This window comes from Eurypyga helias, unplaced genomic scaffold (assembly GCF_000690775.1).
Source record: "Eurypyga helias isolate BGI_N326 unplaced genomic scaffold, ASM69077v1 scaffold12484, whole genome shotgun sequence".
In the NCBI taxonomy this organism is placed as follows: domain Eukaryota; kingdom Metazoa; phylum Chordata; class Aves; order Eurypygiformes; family Eurypygidae; genus Eurypyga; species Eurypyga helias.
This window is the reverse complement of record NW_010246866.1, coordinates 1,259-20,731: the sequence shown is the minus strand read 5'-3', so window position 1 is coordinate 20,731 and position 19,473 is coordinate 1,259. Positions and strand designations below refer to the sequence as shown.

Below are 19,473 nucleotides of genomic sequence, written 5' to 3'. Positions count from 1 at the left end.
TCATAGGAAAAGACCCATAATTAAGGTCACCTCTGCCTGACAAGACGAACTACTTCGTTGTTTTTGACTTACACTCTGCTGTTAAAGAGGAATCCTAACTGCTATTACGAGTGTGATAAAGTATCTGCAACATGGCTTAACAAAAGCGAGCCCCTATCTCAGCTGGGATCAGCAAACACCACTGTAAGTAACAACACGTTGCATGAATAGTTTGACCGGGTTCCAGCAGTGTCTGTCCCTGCCTAACAGTTGGCTCACTTACAAACCTACCATCGTGGTAACGGAGATAGATAACCACTGTGGTGGTGCAGACCTGGTAAACCCAGACACCACAGTTTAAAAAATAAAAGCGTAGCATCGACAAACTATCTTTTAGTTGTGCAGTACTGTGTGCTTTACCATACACCCCTGCAAACCAATTACTTGAAGGTCTGCACAATTTTTCGTATAGTATCTCAAACAGTTACAATAAAATGCTGCTTCCTCGCAAAAAATGCCATCAGGAAAGTTGAAACGGGCTTTAAGCAACAGCAATAAAATACACTTGAAAAAAATCATAGTTATGTCTAGTAATGTATTAGAGAGATGGGTCCTTCACATTGCAGCGTCGGAGACAAAAATCCCACACACCTTTGATCCAGCCTCACAAACCTCTGTGGCTATTTAAAGTCATTCCTAACATACCAGGCATAGGACTGAGACAGTTAACAAGGCAACAAACCTGGAGGTGGCGTATTTCCCTAAGACTTTGCCCCAAGTAATTTTTTTTTCTCCTCCTTAAAAATTGCAACGGAGTAAAAAGGTCACTGAAAACATGAAGCTTTGAGTTGAGACTTGCAAAAAGGAAATTATTAACAGGAAGCCAAACAAACAAACAAGAACCAAAAACCCAAACCGAATTTGGAAAAGTACAACTAACCTTCTAATTAAGCTCTGAGAAATTAAAAAACAAAACAAAAAACACAAAAAAAAGCCCACAAAAAAAAAAAAAAACACAAAACCAAAACACCAAACAAACCACACCACGTCCAAAATCAACCACCTTGTATCAGCAGGTTCTTGGGAAAAGGGTCTTGCTGAACACTAGACAGCATCCCTGCACTTGAGTTCTTTCAGTCCCTATCCAGAAGAAAAAAAACCTGATGCATGCTGTGTATTAGGATGTCTGTTCTTCCCTTCTGTGAGTCATAATGATGGGAGTAGATTATCAAAGGGGTTTTTAACTTCACCACTAAACTGGCTAAACAAGGCATGAATCATTTATTCCTTTGAGCATAAAAAAAACTCAAACCGTGGACCTGGAGAAGATCTTTATCTTTGGATTAAAGAACAGTGAGCAGCAGCACGTAGGTACCGGCTGCGAACTGGTTAACATTACAGATCTGCCGGAGGCAATTGACGGAGCAGAAAGGAACTGACTAAATCGCAGCATGACTTGGAGCTGACGTCAATGTGTATCTTGTTTGGAGTTTAACTTTTCCAGTTCCCTACTGCAACACGATTCCAGGAAATCTAATGACGTCAGCCTTTTGAACTCAATTAGCTGAGGAACAGACCATTTTAACAGTGGAGGAGAAAACAAGCAGGCGTTACAATACTTACTGCTCTCTCAAATTTGTTTGCGTTCAGTATTTTCTTTAGTAATGAAAGCATAGGGTTTATTTACACTACTGAAACAATGCACACCTTTCTCTTACACTTAGGGTTAAGCCTATTTATTTATCAAATCTGAAGTATTTATGGCTAAACAAAAAAATGCAGTGTCGTTTTTACAAAATAAAGACGACTATCTCCACGATAAAGAAGAATTTAGAAGAGTGGTGGATTTTTCAGCAAAACCCTGTATCAAACAGTAAAGATTAGCTGTCTGAATCAATCCGTGCAAGAACTCGTGCACTAACATTGATTTTTTCCCCTCTCCAAGAAACTGTTAAGACTGCCCTGAAATCCTACACTGACTAGCTGTAACCAGAAGCTATTTGTACCAGTTCTGAAAGATGAAAGAGTTACAGCAACAGGTTCAAAAGAAAATGTCACAAACACCAACTAAGCACTGCTTAGACATCCAAAAACATCATGTAAAAGACTAACAAAATTTTTACCTGTTTCATCTCCTGTTACAGCCATGATCAGCTTCTGCACACACGATTCCCCTGTTCCTCTACCAGAGCTCAGCATGAACTGTTCCAAACTAGCAAGCATGTGCAGGATTACAAGCAAGAGCACTGACATCACAGTGACCTCACTTGCTTACCACTCTCATTAATATGCTCTGTCACTGGAACAGCTCGCTGACACTGCAGCCCAAAGAACTTTTTTTCCAGTAAACCTGTTACGGTTTTTTTTTCCTTCCTCTTCCATATTTCTATAAGCCTAGCTTTGTTCTTTTTCCCTGAATTATTCATAAAGCTACAGAGAGCACTCACCACAACGCTGGCTGCGAAGCAAGACCTGAAAATTCACAGCACCAACTGACAAAAACTAAAAAGTGGCTCTAGAATCCATGAATTAATCAGAATTATAAAGTCGTGATTGCATAGAAAATAAGGAAAATTTAAAAAGACATGCAATTGTTTTGATTGGAGCAGTTCCACTAAAAGGCAGACACAGGTGAGACAGAAAAGCTTAACAAGCTGTAACAAAGAGGTAAATGAAAGGCTAAAGCTCCTTGCAGTGGGGGGAACCCACAACCTACTCATTTAATTTCAGTTAAAAGCTTCAGAAAAGATTGAAGAAAGCTCCAACAAAGTAAGTCAAAGCTGGTGATCTGAGATGCTGTAACAGGCAGAATTAGGGCTACCTCCCCCCCATTCCCTCATCTTTCAAATAAGTCCAAGAGATCTGGTTGACTTAATATTGCAAAATAAAAAAAAACACAAAACAGCTCTAACAGAATTACTCCTTATTTACACCAATTTAAAAGAAAATAATTTCAGACCAGCCCAGGCAGTGGTACGTATGTAGGGCACAGCAAACTTCTATTTGTCTGTAATAAACAAATTCAGACTGGTAATTCATCAACTGTGCAACTATGCCAAGGACAGCAAGAGCAGAAGCATCAGTGCAAAAAAGGAGCGCCCCGTGATTACAGGGCCACTTCAGCACCACGTGAACAGAAGAGCAGAACCGAAGTACACAAATTCAAGCCAGAGATCTCAAATATCACTGACCATATTATGAAAACACACATAGAACCTAACAGAATGACTTCTGAGACAGCTTTTCCATACTCATTCTCACTAATAATTAAATGCTTCCTTTTGCTTCAGCTACCAAAATAACCCTTAACCCAAAACTGTCAGGACATCAGAACTGCCTCATATTTTGCCTCTGAATGTAAACTTGCAGCACATGAAATATCACTCAGCTGGATCAACACCTTTGGTGCTTTTATACTAACCCTTTTTCCCCATCACAGGCTGTCAGGATATATCAAACACGGGGTTTATGTGATGATATTCATTATTACGTGAGCTTCATCAACAAATGATTTAGAAAAAATATAAATACATGTGCTATCTGAACAATCTTTAACAGATCTTTTCCGACCTAGGACTGATATTTGTTAATTTTTACTTCTTTTACTTTTGATTATTACAAATAAAATGTATATACTGTCTACTCAAAACCATTATAAAAATATATTTAAGTGGGACATTAAGCAGAATGTTGCTTTCCTATTACAATCTGTGCTATCACATTATTAGGTGAACAGTCAACTACAAAGTGTACATAAAGGAAAAAAGTTCATAAACTGTATTCCTACAGAGTCCTAGCACAGGCAAGACAACCTACCGTAAGAACGTATTAGACACTTGTATATCCAACTAAATTCACTGTCTCACTCCATCCTGCATAACGCAGGTTTGTTGATGATATGAAATTATTACCATAAAGAGATGTCTATTACTGTAAACATCCTCAGGTGCTTCCATACTCCTTTTACATATATATATACATATAATTTTTTAAAAAATATTTTCCAGTAGTGATAGCATGTATAAGTTGAAACCTTTTATCTTCTTATCATCTTTCAGTTCACAGTCACTTACTATATGCCTTTTGTATTTTCCCAGGTATGTGTTATGTATCATTGGATATCATAACACATTGGTATGTGTTATGTATCACATGGAACAGAGAACCCCAGCAGGTCAACTACTTTGAGCAGGGACAGAGAACATAGCAATTTAGTTAAAAGTATCTTCAAGCTTCCAGAAACAGGATACAGCAGGTAATCAGTAATCTTGATCTGCCTCTGTCTGCCTCTGGATCTGTTTTGAAAGTTTTAATCAAAGGCAAGATCATTTAATGGGCTACGCCATCCAGCAGCCGAGCCCATCACCGAGACAGAATAGGGAGGTGAGATGACAGCCCTGTAATGAAGAGTCTGTAAAGGAAGGCCAGTCAAATGAACCTCCCAAGGACTGAAATGCTGCCAGATACAGTCCCTAAGTTCTGTGCTTCTTCACAGACTGGAGGAGGGGTTTAAGAAACAACTGAAGAGCTAAACTCTCTGCCCTACCACTGCCCCTGAAGCATGGAAGACCCAAAGCAATATATACAAATACTACAGTCAACCTTGAAAGACAGACAAGTCCTCTAATTTAAGGGGTGTGGTACACACATGTATAGAAAACATACTAGACTCATAGTCAGAAAACACGCACTACCAGAATGGGAAATGTGTTTGTGGCAACAGTCAGATTTGGGTTTTAAGGCTTTGCTAAGAATGTATTTGTAACAATATTTAGGGAGGTTACAGTAACACTCTCTGCATGATGAAAACCAACATTTTGGTTTAGGGTTTTTCATATCAGAGTCTTAGAGATTCCTTGAAATGCTTCTGAAATGTCTTGGAAAGACAATGTATTTCAGCAAAGAATTAACCAGAGGCGATGGAAGAAAGCAAATTGAGTATCACTATTTAGTGTTGTCTCAAAAAGTTCAGAAATCTACAAGCTATTACTTTTATTTACATCCTGGGCTTCCTTTCAGCAAAGGGAGAGAAACAGCCACTTAAATACAGAACTTATCTCAAACATCCATATTAGGACAAAAAAAGCACCTCAACCTGGTGAGCACCAATTATCTCAGATATTTGTGTCTACATGTAATTGTTGACTCTCATCCACTTCATGAATACATATTTAAAGTCTTCCTAGTTCTTCTCATGGTTTATTTCAGACAGCTGTTTTGCCTTAAGAAAGCATTCACACAGCCCTCCCTGCTTCTCTGTACCAATTAAAACAAAATACTTACAAGAGAAAACAAATTCCCTGTATCCTCCATGGCAGTCATTAATTTGGTGTCTCCATACAGAAATCTCTTCTGCATTTTCAAAGGTTTTCCTCAGCACAACCCAAATCCCTACCCTACTCTCCCTGGTACTGATAAAAGTCCAAGATACCTTTGGTTCTCAATCTCCCTCAGCCTTTACAAAAGGCTAAGAACAGCATAAGGAAAAAAATCCTATATAAACCACAGGAAAGTTCAAGAATTCCCTGTTCACAGTTCAGTTCTCATGTGTACATTTTATAGGACTTACAAAAGTGTTCTTCTGAGAGAAAACTAGCTTCAGCAAAGAATGTCCTTTCCAAAACCTACAAAACTCGTAAGTTGCAAGGAAATTCTGCCCTAAACATATCCAAAGAACTTCAGAACTTGCTTTTAATAAGATTGCTTAACTGCTGAAAAAAACAAGTTTGTTTCATATATTAAATGACAAAGCAGCCACAGTCTCTCATTTCAATCTGTAGCAGCACCTTTACTGCAATTAAACACGTATCTCTAAGTCTAGACAAGAGAATTCAAAGCAGAAAGTGATGTTATACTGTGATTTCCTCCTCACAACTTTTTAAAATCAAAAGTAGCAGTTGCTTTACTGAGCAGAAAAGCTCAGTCTCCTGCTAAGACTGTCTTTCATCTTGTTACACGTAAATATTTCATGTCATAGTAAAATAATGTTAACACAAAATAAAAAGCCTTTAACAAAAATTGGTTTAAATGAAAAAAGTAAAATTAGATAGACTAATAAAATATACCTTGAACAACAACTTGGCTTCCAGGAACAAAAAACTGTTGTGTGCCATCAGGTGATTGTCCTGCATATTGCACAACGGTGGCACCTGCTTGAGGAGCTGTGGAATTTGTCTGTGTCTGTAGTCCATGGACACCATCAGAGGCTGTATTAGAAATCTGGATTAAACCATCCTGGTTTATAGTAACTAAAAAGAAAAAGAAAAGTTAGGCAATAGACAGAGAAAGAACACATGTTAAAAAGCACATCTCCCTTTTTAATATGAGCATTGTATGATAGGACTCCTGGTCCTGTCCTTGCTTAAAGATCAATTGCACAACAAAATCTACATAATTTTACATAATCCTGATTTCCACAAACATGGGCCTGCTGTGTAGTACATCCCATGTGTGTATCAGGTATAAAGCAGTGTTCTACACATTTTATCTCTACGCTTCTAGAAATATGAACTCTCCTAAAACAGTTCTAAAACTAGCAAAAAGTAGTAGCTCCTAGCCATAATGATTGTTGTTTTAAAAATGAATCCAAAAAAGTTAGATTAAACAAAAAGCTATATTTATCAACTCTCACAGACCAAAACCTAGGACATCTAGACATAGGAAGAGCAAGTTTCTGATGCTCACAATCCTTTCCTTCATGTGAGAGAAAGTCTAGCCTAACAGTGTTTTTCCAAGTTATACAAAGCTGTAAAGAGCCCAAGACTTATGTAAAAAGAGAAAGAGAACAAAGGGTTCCCCCTCCCATGTAATCAGCAATCCAAAAAATTCAAATATACTTTCCCCATTAAAAAAAAAAAAATCATATTGTGTTTCCACCATAATTAAATATTTAGGCAAAATCAAATTCCCTAGAGAGGTTAATTGTATATTCCTTTTGAAATTAGCACTGTCTTTGTTAAAAGCAGAAATATCATAGAATCACAGAATGGTTTGGGTTGGAAGGGACCTTAAAGATCATCTAGTTCCAACCCCCCTGCCATGGGCAGGGACACCTTCCACTAGACCAGGTTGCTCAAAGCCTCATCCAGCCTGGCCTTGAACACTTCCAGGGATGGGGCATCCACAGCTTCTCTGGGCAACCTGTGCCAGTGCCTCACCACCTTCACCACAATGAATTTCTTCCTAATATCTAATCTCAGTCTACCCTGCCCTCAGTTTAAAACCTTTATCCCTCTTCCTATCACTACATGCCCATGTAAAAAAGTCCCTCTCCAGCTTTCTTGTAGGCCCCTTTTAAGGTTTCCCCAGGGCCTTCTCTTCTCCAGGCTGAACAACCACATCTCTTAGCCTGTCCTTCATGGCCTTCCCCTGGACCCACTCAAGCAAGCGCATGTCTTGAGGGGGGAGTATCACAAGAAGAGAGTAGAGGGGCAGAATCAACTCTCTCAACGTGCTGGCCACATTCCTCTGGATACAGCACAGGATACAGTTGGTTTTCTGGGTTGCCAGCGCACACTACCGGGCCCATTCTGAGTTTTTCGTCCACCAGTACCCCAAGTCCTTCTCCTCAGGGCTGCTCTCTATCCACTCTCCATCCAGCCTGTTCTTGTGCTTGGGATTGCCCCAACCCAGGTGCAGGACCTTGCATTTGGCCTTGTTGAACTCCAAGAGGTTGGCAGTGGCCCACCTCTCCAGCCTGTCAGGGTCCCTCTGGATGGCATCCCTTTCCTCCAGTGTATTGACCACACTTCACAGCTTGGGGACACCCATAAACTTTCTAAGGGTGCCCTCAATCCCACTGTCCATGTCCCCAGCAAAGATGTTAAATACTGGCCCAATATAGACCCCTGAGGAACACCACTCGTTACTAGTCACCATCGAGCTGTTGACCGCAACTCTTTGACTGTGACCACCCAGCCAGTTCCTTGTCCACAGAATGCTCCACCCATCTCATCCAGGTCTGTTATGTTAATAAAAATACTCCTGGAACTTTTAGATGAGAAACTAATTCCCAAGAAGTAATAAATGTCTTTCTCCCCTGAAGATATTTAAACTACAGTCATTGTCATTGTGTTCACTGTTGTCTGAGGTTGCACAAAAGCCATCTGTAAGTACAGATTCAGGATTGCCAGCTCCTCTGACTTCAGATGCACAATATTTGATGATATTCTTGCAGGTTCAGCTCTGCTTAACTGAATATCTTGAAAGTGCAACATCAGATAATAACACTTCAAAGAACACTGAGATACTAATAGTTGATTAGTAAACTGTTATTAGTAAGTTAGACAACAGTAACGATCTACTAGAAGCTCAGCTAATTTTTTTGAGAGTTACCATGACAAGCAGTTATTTACCAAAACTGTCAAATCCCAGAAGCTTAATTAGCTCCTTTTTGAGGAAAATGGGGGATTCCTCTCATGCCGAATGAAGCAGAGAGATATGTTTGCCATATTGGAACACAGTTCAGCATGGACCTCAAGTCCTACCCTCGGAATGGGGAACATGTAATGTAGAAAGTACCTGGATGCTGCACACAGGCTGCGTAAGGCATTAAGGGAAGGGAGGGTGAGAGGGGGGCTGGGTATATTGTCTCCTCCATTCTTCAGGAGACCAGGACAAAGAGCAGGCTCCCAGCAGCACACAGACTTCCCAGCAGGATTTGTCACCTATACTTCCTAGAGAAGTTAAACACTGCTGAATTCTGCCTCTCACAGAGTTAGCACCAGAAGTGGTATGTCTACATCATCACAGTACCATACCACATAAAAACCAATCAGTTTGGGTTTCTGAGCCATGAAACATCAGCACAGAATCATACCAGGTTACGGGCTCCACAGTGAGCCTGGGTAACCAATTACATCACAGCTGTCCTGCAATTACTCATTCAGATCACAACCCAGTACTTTCTAAACAAGAGTGAATTAACTCCAGTAACTGTCTCCTTTACAGGATTGATTCCTGCCATAACAGAGTTTTCCCACATCCTGTTCACTGTCCTGATCTCAACTACTGCACAGACATTCGCTGTGCTGGAGCTCTACTGGAAATTGGGCCTTCCATGAAGAGTAGAGGACTTTTCAGGACAGTCCCTGGAGCTGTATGACATGCAGTTGGATGCTGTGACACTTCACTTCTAGCTAGGGCTGAAGATGATACCAGTAACATTCTCTGAGTATGATAAACAGTTCTAATCCAGAAAAATCAGATCTGTCCTTCCCTGAGAAAAGCAACTAAAGTTCATCTTTCCCAAAAGATTTCTTAATTCTTCACTTGTTAAAAACTTGTCCTCAGACAGCAAGCATACCAAACAGATGGCAAAAGAACTAATAATTTTCATTTCCCCTGCATCATTTCAGACAGAACATGATGATATGCACAAGCAGGCAAAGGGGAGTGGGGGGCAGTTGATTCACACGCTTCAAGGGAACAAGCAACTCTTGCATCGTTAGACCACCACCACCAAAAGGAGAGACAAAGCAGGTTTTTTGTAGGATTCAGTAACCAACACGGACAGAACTACAGCCCACAGAGTAGGCTGTAGTCACATCAGGTTAAAGGCTCATATACGAGACATGACCTGATGCAAAACTATCCATTCCCCTTACAGAAAGGTAACATGTACACTGATGGAGGTAACTGGGAAAGATGTCTTATCTATAGCTGGTCATGCCTGCCAGTCTGTTCCATAAGCCAAAGCCAAGAAGCTCTGAGGAAAAAGATATTTGGAAACCATGGCAACATATAATTTTGGCTGGTAAAATGTAAGCAAAGAACAGCCATCACTGCTTCTAATAGGAAAAAAAATAATTTGTTTTTCAGAAAAATTTGCTTATCAAGTTTTTCCTAAAATAGTCATCCCAGACGTCCAGACACCAACACAGAGTCAAAATCATCTTTTCAACTAAACTGCCTCTCCTGTGCAGGAACAGGGAGAACGGTAGAGAAAATAAGGAATCACAGAAAAGTAGTAGCATATGATATCTGTTTTAAACCAGGGCACAGTACAGAGGGTTGTACTGACACTGCAAGACCAGTTCTTCACTGCCATGGACACTGCAGTGAGTAAACTTGATGCCTACACTGCTGGATGCCTGCACAAGAGAACCCACACGACCAGTGCTGGCCAAGAGGAGAGGAGGACTCAAATACAATAATGATAAGCAGAAGAGCTAGTGTCAGGAGACAAAGATAAAATAGATACATGTAATGACCTTTTGCATCATATCCAGGCTGAAATCAACACAGGAGATGCTGCATCCCCACACAGTGTCCCTGGTTTTAGCTCACAGCAGTTCTTGAGGATCACAGGCAGCCAACATGACTACTGCTCAGAAATGCTGCAGATCTATGCCTTCTGCATTTAAGGACTAGAAGTCAACAGCCAAGCTCTCTTTGGAAAATCCCAAATTAAGATCCCCTCTACTACAAGGAGATGACTGACCTGGCTACAAATTTTTCAAATCCACTGAAGCAAAAGATGTGTGACATTTTAACTTAAACTTAAATAAATAAATAAAAAGAAAAACCATTTTCAGGAAGACAAAGCTCTCAAAAAGTTTTTGAACCAGAATCAGCAGACTCTATGAAGGCTGTCATTGCATTCTGAGGCTGTCATTGCATTCTCATTATGGCTGAGGATCTATTAACTAGTTAAATTGCCTTAAATATACAGCACATTTTAGGCTGTAACATTTTCAAAGAAAAAGCAGCATAAACCAGAAATCTTCTATGATTGGCTCATGAAAAAGCCAATTGTAAAGTAAGATAAATGAGGTTTAGCAGAGTCCACAAAAATTTAATTAATTCATGCACATTGTTGGTGACGTTCTCTGTTCCTTAATTTTTCAGAAGTAAATGTTTGATTGAATAAGAAAGCAGAATCTGTGAATTTCATTATTCTTTTATACACTCCCCTGTCACTATGATTTATAGCTATGTTCAAATTAGAACATCCTCAATTAAGAATCACCTCCTGCAAGACAGTGCTCTTGAAAACACAACTCTGGATTCCTAGAGGAATCTACAATTAAATAACCTAAATTCCAAATTTCTTAGAAATCCTGAAGGTTTGAAGGTTCACTAGAACATAGTACAGACACTACAGCACTTCTTTTTAAGCCTTCAAACTGCAATTATAGATTTAGTTTTTTAAAAAAAAAAGTAAGACAAATTAAAAATGTAATTAAAAAATTTAAGAAAATAATTTAATCTGGCAAGAATACTTGCCAGATTCTGTACCAGATAACTGTAATTTAGCATGACCACAAGTCCACAGAAAATGTCCACATCAGAATCTGGACATCATTAAGCAGACATTTATTTATGTCTGTACTTTACAGAAAAGGGTGAAAAAAGCAGCCTAGGAGCCCAAGCAGAAATACTTTCTATGCTGAAGGGGTAGATAATATTATAGACAAATTCTGATTTACCAGAGTTGATAATTACTTTAGTTGCATAAATTTAAAATAACTGAAGAATTCTAAGGGAGACTAGAACATAACTAGAGTACAATTCTATCTTCTTTTATATCCTGGTGCAATATTTTACTAGACTTCCTCTGTTCTCGTTTCAAGAAAAAACACACCACAACATTTCTTTTGCAACTCTCCTGTCATTATCCCAAAGGAAAAATACCTGCATTTCAGTGTGTCTACACATTAAAAAAAAAAAAAAAAATTAAAAAAGTAGGACTGAAGCTTTAGCCTATACATAATTTTGAAAAGCATTATTAGAAAGTTATCCCTTAGATGATATGTCATTAAGCTCAAAGAAGCTACAGGGAGCAAGTGACACAATATTTTTGACATAAATTCAGAAATTAATAATAAAAAAAAAAAAAAGGCAGCCCAATACAAAACCTAAAAGCAAATCTAAAGAACAGAACTGTGAATCTCACTTTTAACTTGCATGTTGGAGACCACGATTTAGGTTAATTATGCAGTTAAAGTGTTCAGACTTGATAACTGGAGAGGACTAGACATAGTTCTTTTAAGAAAGAAAATCCAAAGTTAAGAAATAATTTAATACTCCAACCTTACACTTTAAAAAAGTCTAACTCACTAATTGTAATTTCATATAATGAACAGCACTAATACACTGATCACAGAAACTGTAATGATTTCTAACACACAACATGCACATAAAAGTGTCAACATTTTTCATTTCACCTGATGCATAAGGTGCATCTCCACACTTTCAATGCATAGGACTTCTGTAAGGACTAAATCTAGCAACCAACAAACATTACAAGAAATAGACTACAAGTCTATAATGCCCATGTTATGAAAAATTAAATACAAAAATTGACACTATTTAGAAATACAGAAGCTCTCCTTTTCTACCAAAACCCAACATCTCTACAGCACTAGGGTACTCTTAAGAACAAAGTTGTTCCTATATACGTTCTGCAACATCACAGCATCTTTGCGAACATACCGTATTGCCCTGTGTTAGTGTGATACAGGCTGCTTGGCATGGTCATTGCAGAAATTCCAGAAGGCGCTCCTTCATCTTCTGACTTCTCTTCTTCAATCTTCGGTACTGCAGGAATGTCTGATGAGAGTTCATTCAAAATTTTTCTGAAAAAGAATGTAAATAATTTTACATATTTGAAATGTCATATCCATGAGACCACTAGCTTTTATCAGACAGTTTAGCTGTAATATATAAGCTGCCTTTGAAAACCAGCAAAACCACATTAAGGTGTCCTTACCGGTATGAAGGCCTTCTTGAAAGAATTTCCCTACGTTTTTTAGAATCAATTATCCCTTCTGATTCTGCAGATTCATCTGCAATCGATGCTGCCTGTAATAACAAAGTTTCTGAAATTGGTAACTTCGTAAAAACAAATAGCAGCAGAGTAAAATTTTATTTTAAAAATTCCTTCCATGTTTGCATACAGGAAGTTTGTGCACTTATTTAGCACTAATCATGGGATCTTGGACTTCCTTTTCCAAAGCAAATCACAAATTATCAAGTTAGCAACATATAGCCACTTAGATGACATTTTCCATTTGAAAAACATCAAAGCAACCCAGGCTACTTTTTCTGTGAATAACACCTAGAAAATGTACTGAGGATGCAAGATTTCTTTAAACATAAAAATATTATAAAATTTAATTAGCTTTTAAAGTGAAATTAAACACTTAAAATACAATATATTATAGTAATGCACCTTAAATAAAAGTAGCAATACAAAAGCTTCTTCACAACCCCACCAAAACTATTTAGAAAAGAAGTTTATTAAATAGGCACACTTATTACACTTACCAACACATATTCATAAATACAAATACGTGGCTTAGTAATACTGTGCAAGTATTAGAAACCCCTGACAAGTCCACAAAGTCTCATTTTCTCACACTTTTATTAATACTAGTTTCACAGGTTCTTTTTCTTCTAAAATTCCTCAAAATTACATGAAGGTCTGGAGTTGAATCACACTCTTTACCAGCAATTATGTTATTACACAGAACTGAAAGCAATTATTGAAGAAGAAAAATATGCTATTTTCTTGATTCATTTAACTGGTCAGAACTATTGGCGTGCAAGATTTTCAAACTGAAATAGTGCAGTAAAGTTAGTGTGGAAAACGACTTCACATAAAGCCAGACAAGCCTGCAGTTTCAGACTAAGCGCTGTGTTAAGCCAACACCAAGCAAACATGAGCTCAGTGACTAGAAGGCTGAAGTGTTTGACCTGGGTGCAGTGGAGAAGAGGTCTAGACCTAATGTCAAGCCTGAGTGCTCGGTGCTAGAAATAAAACCTGCCTGAGCTCAACAGAAAATGACTGGCAGGAAGGTTCTGGAACTTTATAGGCCTGGGTCAGTCCAGCTCAAACCTATAAAACTACACCTTGGAAGAACTACAGGTTATTGCAGAATTAAATTGTCCCTTCACTTGCTAATTTTGTAACATTCCAGTTCTGTGTAAAACTATTTAATGTAGCCTAATTTTGCTGGGTAATAAACAGAAAACATCATTTAAACTCTACACCCGCCTAATGAAAAAAAGACCACCTAGAAATAATGAGAGGTACTTCTGCATGTCTAGAGATGCGCAGCTCCAAACCATACCACCAGGGCGACTGGCAGAGATAGAAAAGGCTCAAGAAGTTTGTTATTCATCTTTTTGCAGGGTGGACCAATGCTGACCAGCAAAGAGATCTTCTGAAAGGCATTTCTCTGCAGCATCCTACAGCGATTTGCTGGCGGATCAACTTTAAAGTCTCTGGCATAAAACTGCAAAACTAAGGTAGTATTACACAGCCAAGAGCCTGGGTATCCTACCTCAAAACAGAACTGTCATTCTGCAGGGGAAAAAACACCTGAAAGATGACAAACAGCAGAAACAAGACCTTAGTGCCTTTAAACCTTCCCATTGCACTAAGGGTTAGCAATAGCCACCCTAGCCTGTAAAGATGGCCGAAGAAGTAATGAACAGTCATACTTTGGGAAGAAAGTAAGGAAATCACATGACAATTTAAGTATTTTAATGTGGAAGAAGACATTTTCTGCAAGAAATGTCAAAAGTTCTGATAAAAGACAAGAGATAAATTTAATGTTTCAGTTTGTTCTAACAACAAGTGACCACGTTTACAACACTGACCAATGGAAACCATTGTGATTTTTTTCCTGGACATCGTTCAGCCTTCAACTTTACCACCACTCTGTGTTTCAGCAAATTTAACTTCAAGCTCATGTTAGTCTGCCAGTACCTGATACATTACAGGGTGGAGCAAGTAGAAAAAAATCAAATAACAACCTGAACTTTAAACCTTCCTACATGGTAAATCAACATTAACAAAACAGTAAGGAATGTGATATAGAGAAGCATTTTTTTAATCCCTAAAGCAGTAGCATTACAAGAAAAAGTTTCGAGCACCTTGCAGTTTAAAGCTGCAGGTGTTTGAGGGAGAGGTCATGCAAGCTTTAACATCAACCTTCAGCATACTTTTTTTTTTTTTTAATTAAACTGATATAATTTCCCAAGTTCTTCACTGTCTGGCAGAGAGAGGATATCAACTTAAAGCCAAATGATCTGGAGGAAATGCCAGGTGGCAGGATAAATTGCTTAAGAGGATCACAGAAGGGCTGAACAACCTCTGTAATGGAGCCTTTTACAGCATCTTCCAGCCCTTCCTGTAGAGTCACCTTACTTGCCATTAGCATGCTCAAATGAAGCCAAAGCAAAACCCTGGAACCCACTAGTTGTTATTAATCAGGACACAGCTTTCCTGTCTCTACTCCTTTAGGAATGCGAACACAGCCAGAGTTCACTCAGTACAATAAATAGTCGACTTCTACTCCCTTAAGAAGACACAACAGCAGCTGGTAAGAGATTCCAGAGAAATTCAGCCTGGTGAGCTTTGGAGCAAGTCCTTTATTTTTGCATGTATCTCCTGACTATACCAACTTGAAGAAAAGCAGTTACAGAAACTGGGAGTGACTGTAATATGCTTACCTGATAAAGTTCACTCTGGTGAATTAAGGTTAAGAAGAATTCCAATAAGAAAGGTACTAGTTTTGAATACTCTGATTGGCCTTCAAGTTTGGCCAAACCCAAGTCTCTTGCAACCTACTGCACCTCTTCCAATAGAGATCTAGACTTTCAAAACTTCACCAGATCCCACCATCTACAACTACTGCTCATAAATCCAGTATTTAGTATCTGGCCAAAATTTTATTATTTTTCTCTAATCTGTAAGATAAATCATACTCACAGACACTTTTTTATTTATTACACTTGAAAGTTACTTAGCAGTCTCAAACATTAAAGGTGACTGACAATGCATGCCTTTTCCTTGAGGTGCAGCAATGATGGCAGTTCACACAACAGCTCTATCGCCTGTCAATTCTACATGCAAAAAGCAGTTCAGTTGGCATTCCTCAGTCAGATTTTAAGAAAACAGGAGCAAAGCCATTCCTAGCTACATGAAAAACACTAATGGGAGGCCAAGTCATTTTCAAAACACTGCAAGTTCATTCTCTCTAGTCTTTTTCACTACCTAAAAGATCTGAAAACTCTTGAGCATTTTGCACTGGTCCCTCCTTTTTAACATCAGCAACATGCGAAGATTCGCCAAATAAATGTTTATTTTGAGGCTGCCCTTATTTTTGGTCTTTACATATCCACACCCACAAAAAGTAATACCAGATGCTCTAACCAGGACCTTCTAAAACCAACAAGGAATCATTTGACTGTAATATGTTTACTTCTACGACATCCAGATGCTCTCCAAAAATATAGTATGAGATACTCCAAACTGATGAGTTTGTAGTCTCATTAGAAACATGATGGTCACAGAATTTAAGAAGACAGAAAAACTGCAAGATACACGAAAGACCACATTATTACACAAATTTACTGTTGCCTAATTTCAGGGTTCCAAGACACAACTTCTTAAGAGATAAACAGGAAGCATTAAGGAATCGCTACACAATGGTTGTAGAGCTGCTACTGGCTGGCAGCTTGCCACCTTCCACCCTGCCGTTTCCCCTACCGTATGAGTAAATCTTGCAGCACTGGTAGGAATGAAGAGAAACTGAAGATGGGGTTGGGGGCAATGTTACGAGGCACCAAATATTCATGAAAATGTAACAATAAAAGAGCTAACCTGAACAGCTTGCATGTGTGGTGACTGAATGACTGAGGCCTGTGTGGCTTGAATGACACCCTGGGCATACACAGTTTGACCAGAAGCCAACTGCATTACAGTTGTAGCTGCAGATCCTCTTCCAGCACTTGGTGCAGCTACACAAACCTGCAAAAATTACAGTCATCATGTTTCAGTAACATGCCTTAAGATTTCAGCAAGTGCATTTAGAAGTGGTAAAACAAACTGGGTTTGATGCCATATCTAAAATAGCTTAGATGTGTATAACTACCACACACAGAAATACAGTTTTACTAGTAAAAGTTTGATGTGTATTTTTCCAAATTGTATGGCAAACTTTAAACTTTCCCTTAAGAAATGGCGAATCACTCTTTTTTTTCTTTAAATTGAAAAGAAAACATGAAGCTTCTGGAAAAAAACAACCCTAAGCTATCACACACTAAATCTGCTGTCACTTGCAGGAAGGTTCAGAAGAACCTCAAGAAATGTAACAAAAAATATCAATATTCACAGACGCGGTATGTTGCTGCAAAAACACGCAGGGCAGAAAGTTCTAAGTCAGGGAAAAAAAAAAAAAATCCAGAACTACTTTGGTTTTGCTCTGTTTGTTAGTTAGGCAAGAAGTCATGCTTTTCAGATAGATGTCTCGAGACATGAGAACTTTTCGGACAGCAGAAAAACCTCAACCCTATTAAATAAAGCAATACATGGATTTGTAAATGGATTTAATAAATTCTCTTTATATATATATTTATATATCAAGAAAAACAGAGTTGGAGTGTAGCAGTGCTTCGATACAACAACAAAACAAAGAACAGCTGAATCTTCTCTAAGCCTAGCGCTGCTGGAGAAAGTGTTCTGTTTAGGAGTAATATGATCCCTTTTCCTGGTGACATTTTAGAGGACACAGCTTTCCCCAGCCCTTGGCCCTCAACCATCAGTACTGAGGAACAATGGGTTAACATACAGTTACACACCTACAGGCTAAGAAATAGTTCAATATTTATGCTATTACTGTTAAGTCTATTAACAGAAACAAATACTGAAGCAAAGGGAAAACTGATTGATCTGAAGTTCTGTGTGATGAAACATCTCTAAACTCAGAAAAGGAAGTGAATGACAAATATACCATAAAAATAGATTCTGTGTTTTTCAAAGTAAACTACTTTTAAAAACCATATTTTCTACAGTGAGGAGACCTCATTGCAGCTTTCCAGTATCTGAAGGGGGCCTACAAGGGTGCTGGGAAAGGACTTTTTACAAGAGCCTGTAGTGATAGGACAAGGGGTAACGGGTACAAATTGAAAACAGGGAGGTTTAGTTTAGATATCAGGAAGAAATTCTTCCCGGAGAGGGTGGTGAGGCACTGGAACAGGTTGCCCAGAGAAGCTGTGGATGCCCCATCCCTGGATGTCTTCAAGGCCAGGCTGGATGCGGCTTTGAGCAACCTGGTCTAGTGGAAGGTGTCCCTGCCCATGGCAGGGGGGTTGGCACTAGATGATCTTTAGGGTCCCTTCCAACCCTAACCGTTCTGTGATGCTATGATTCTATGTCTAAAATTCTTGTACTATTTCCTTCCTAGTTTTGTTCTCATCTCCAAAAGGTATGTGGTATGAGCAGCAGAGGTAAAAAAGAGATGACAGTGAGAGGAAAAACATGATGAATGCTGAATTAAAAAAAAAAGTTACAGAAAGTTTTGTATTTGTCTGTATTCACACTGAAGGGTTTTTTAAATTCCAAATATTAAAGAAGCTTTCATTCCTGATCCACAAGCCATTGCTTGTGTGGGAAATATACCTTTCTTGAGGCAAGAGAAAGGTTTTAACTACTATGAAGATGCACTACTATCAAAAAGACCAGATGCTGGGTCAAATTATCTTGAAGAAACAAGGTTTCTAGGAAACAGAGACAGGACCTTGTCAACATTTACTGCATAACTGTTCAATTGTTATCGGAAACTGAACCTCTCTTCAGGAAATAGAACAATTGAGGACATTTCTAACCCTGACATGGAAACAGTCATTCCTTAAGTGGTATTAAAAGGTAACTTGTAAATAGGACACACAAACCTTCCCAATCTATAAAGCAAGTATTATTATCAGAAATTTATCAGAACTAGATATTTGAGACTGAGATCTAGAAAGTCTCAGGGATCTGAAGAGTATGATATATTTTGTGTCAAAGTTGACATTATCATAAACCCCAGCTTCAAAGAGCATGGAGTGGTTTAAACGTTTACAAAGCATGCTAACTTTTCAGAACATTTCAAAGGCAATTTCACCAAACCTTTCGATTTACTGCTATCTTTGTGGAGCTGCAATCTGATACAATACTCTGTGAATCAGAACTTTCCGAGTGTAACACACAAAACAGTACATGGTGAACAGTTTATGAGGTTTAGTACACAACGGGTCAGGCACATATAAACAGGAAGTAATCCAGAACTCAAGATTAAGAAACACTACATTCATTTAAAAGCTCCTTATTCAGTATAACCACACAAGAAAGGAAACCGCACTCAGCTAATACTCTTTTAGACACTTAGACACTCTTTTTCCTCACAGGAGAAAACGTTTTGTTCCCATTAATTCAGGTAAGAGATGAAATAGGGGGTAGGGTTGAGGGAAGAAGAGATGGTAGTATATTACAACTGGATCAGACCAAAAGTGATCTGTTTGTTCATTAATATCTATTTTAAACAACTCCATTTGATTCAATCACTGTTTGCTGAGTTTCCACAAATGTCCGAAGATTACACAATGTGTAACCTATGAACTTTATGTCTGTGATTCTTTTGTATTAGGTTGTTTTTTATAACTACGACTGAAAAAAAAAAATCTTTCCAACTTCATATTCTGCATTTCTTTTATAAATACTAG

General features: G+C 38.4%; 1 protein-coding gene across 3 annotated transcripts in view; it reads right to left on the bottom strand.

Moving 5' to 3' along the window:
* CREM (cAMP responsive element modulator) overlaps positions 1 to 12,785 on the bottom strand; it is a 16,913-nt gene extending 4,128 nt beyond the window's left edge. Inside the window, exons 1-3 of one of the 3 annotated variants that reach the window (XM_010150555.1) lie at positions 12,692 to 12,785; positions 12,415 to 12,557; positions 6,045 to 6,227 (exon numbers count right to left, since the gene is read on the bottom strand). In XM_010150555.1, coding sequence (XP_010148857.1) covers positions 6,045 to 6,227; positions 12,415 to 12,460 — 229 coding nt within the window. In that variant the 5' untranslated portion in view covers positions 12,461 to 12,557; positions 12,692 to 12,785. Of the gene's footprint in view, positions 1 to 2,102; positions 2,193 to 6,044; positions 6,228 to 12,414; positions 12,558 to 12,691 lie in introns of those variants that run through there. The other 2 variants (XM_010150558.1, XM_010150556.1) reach the window with 2 other exon arrangements.
* Between the last annotated feature and the right edge of the window lie 6,688 nt (positions 12,786 to 19,473).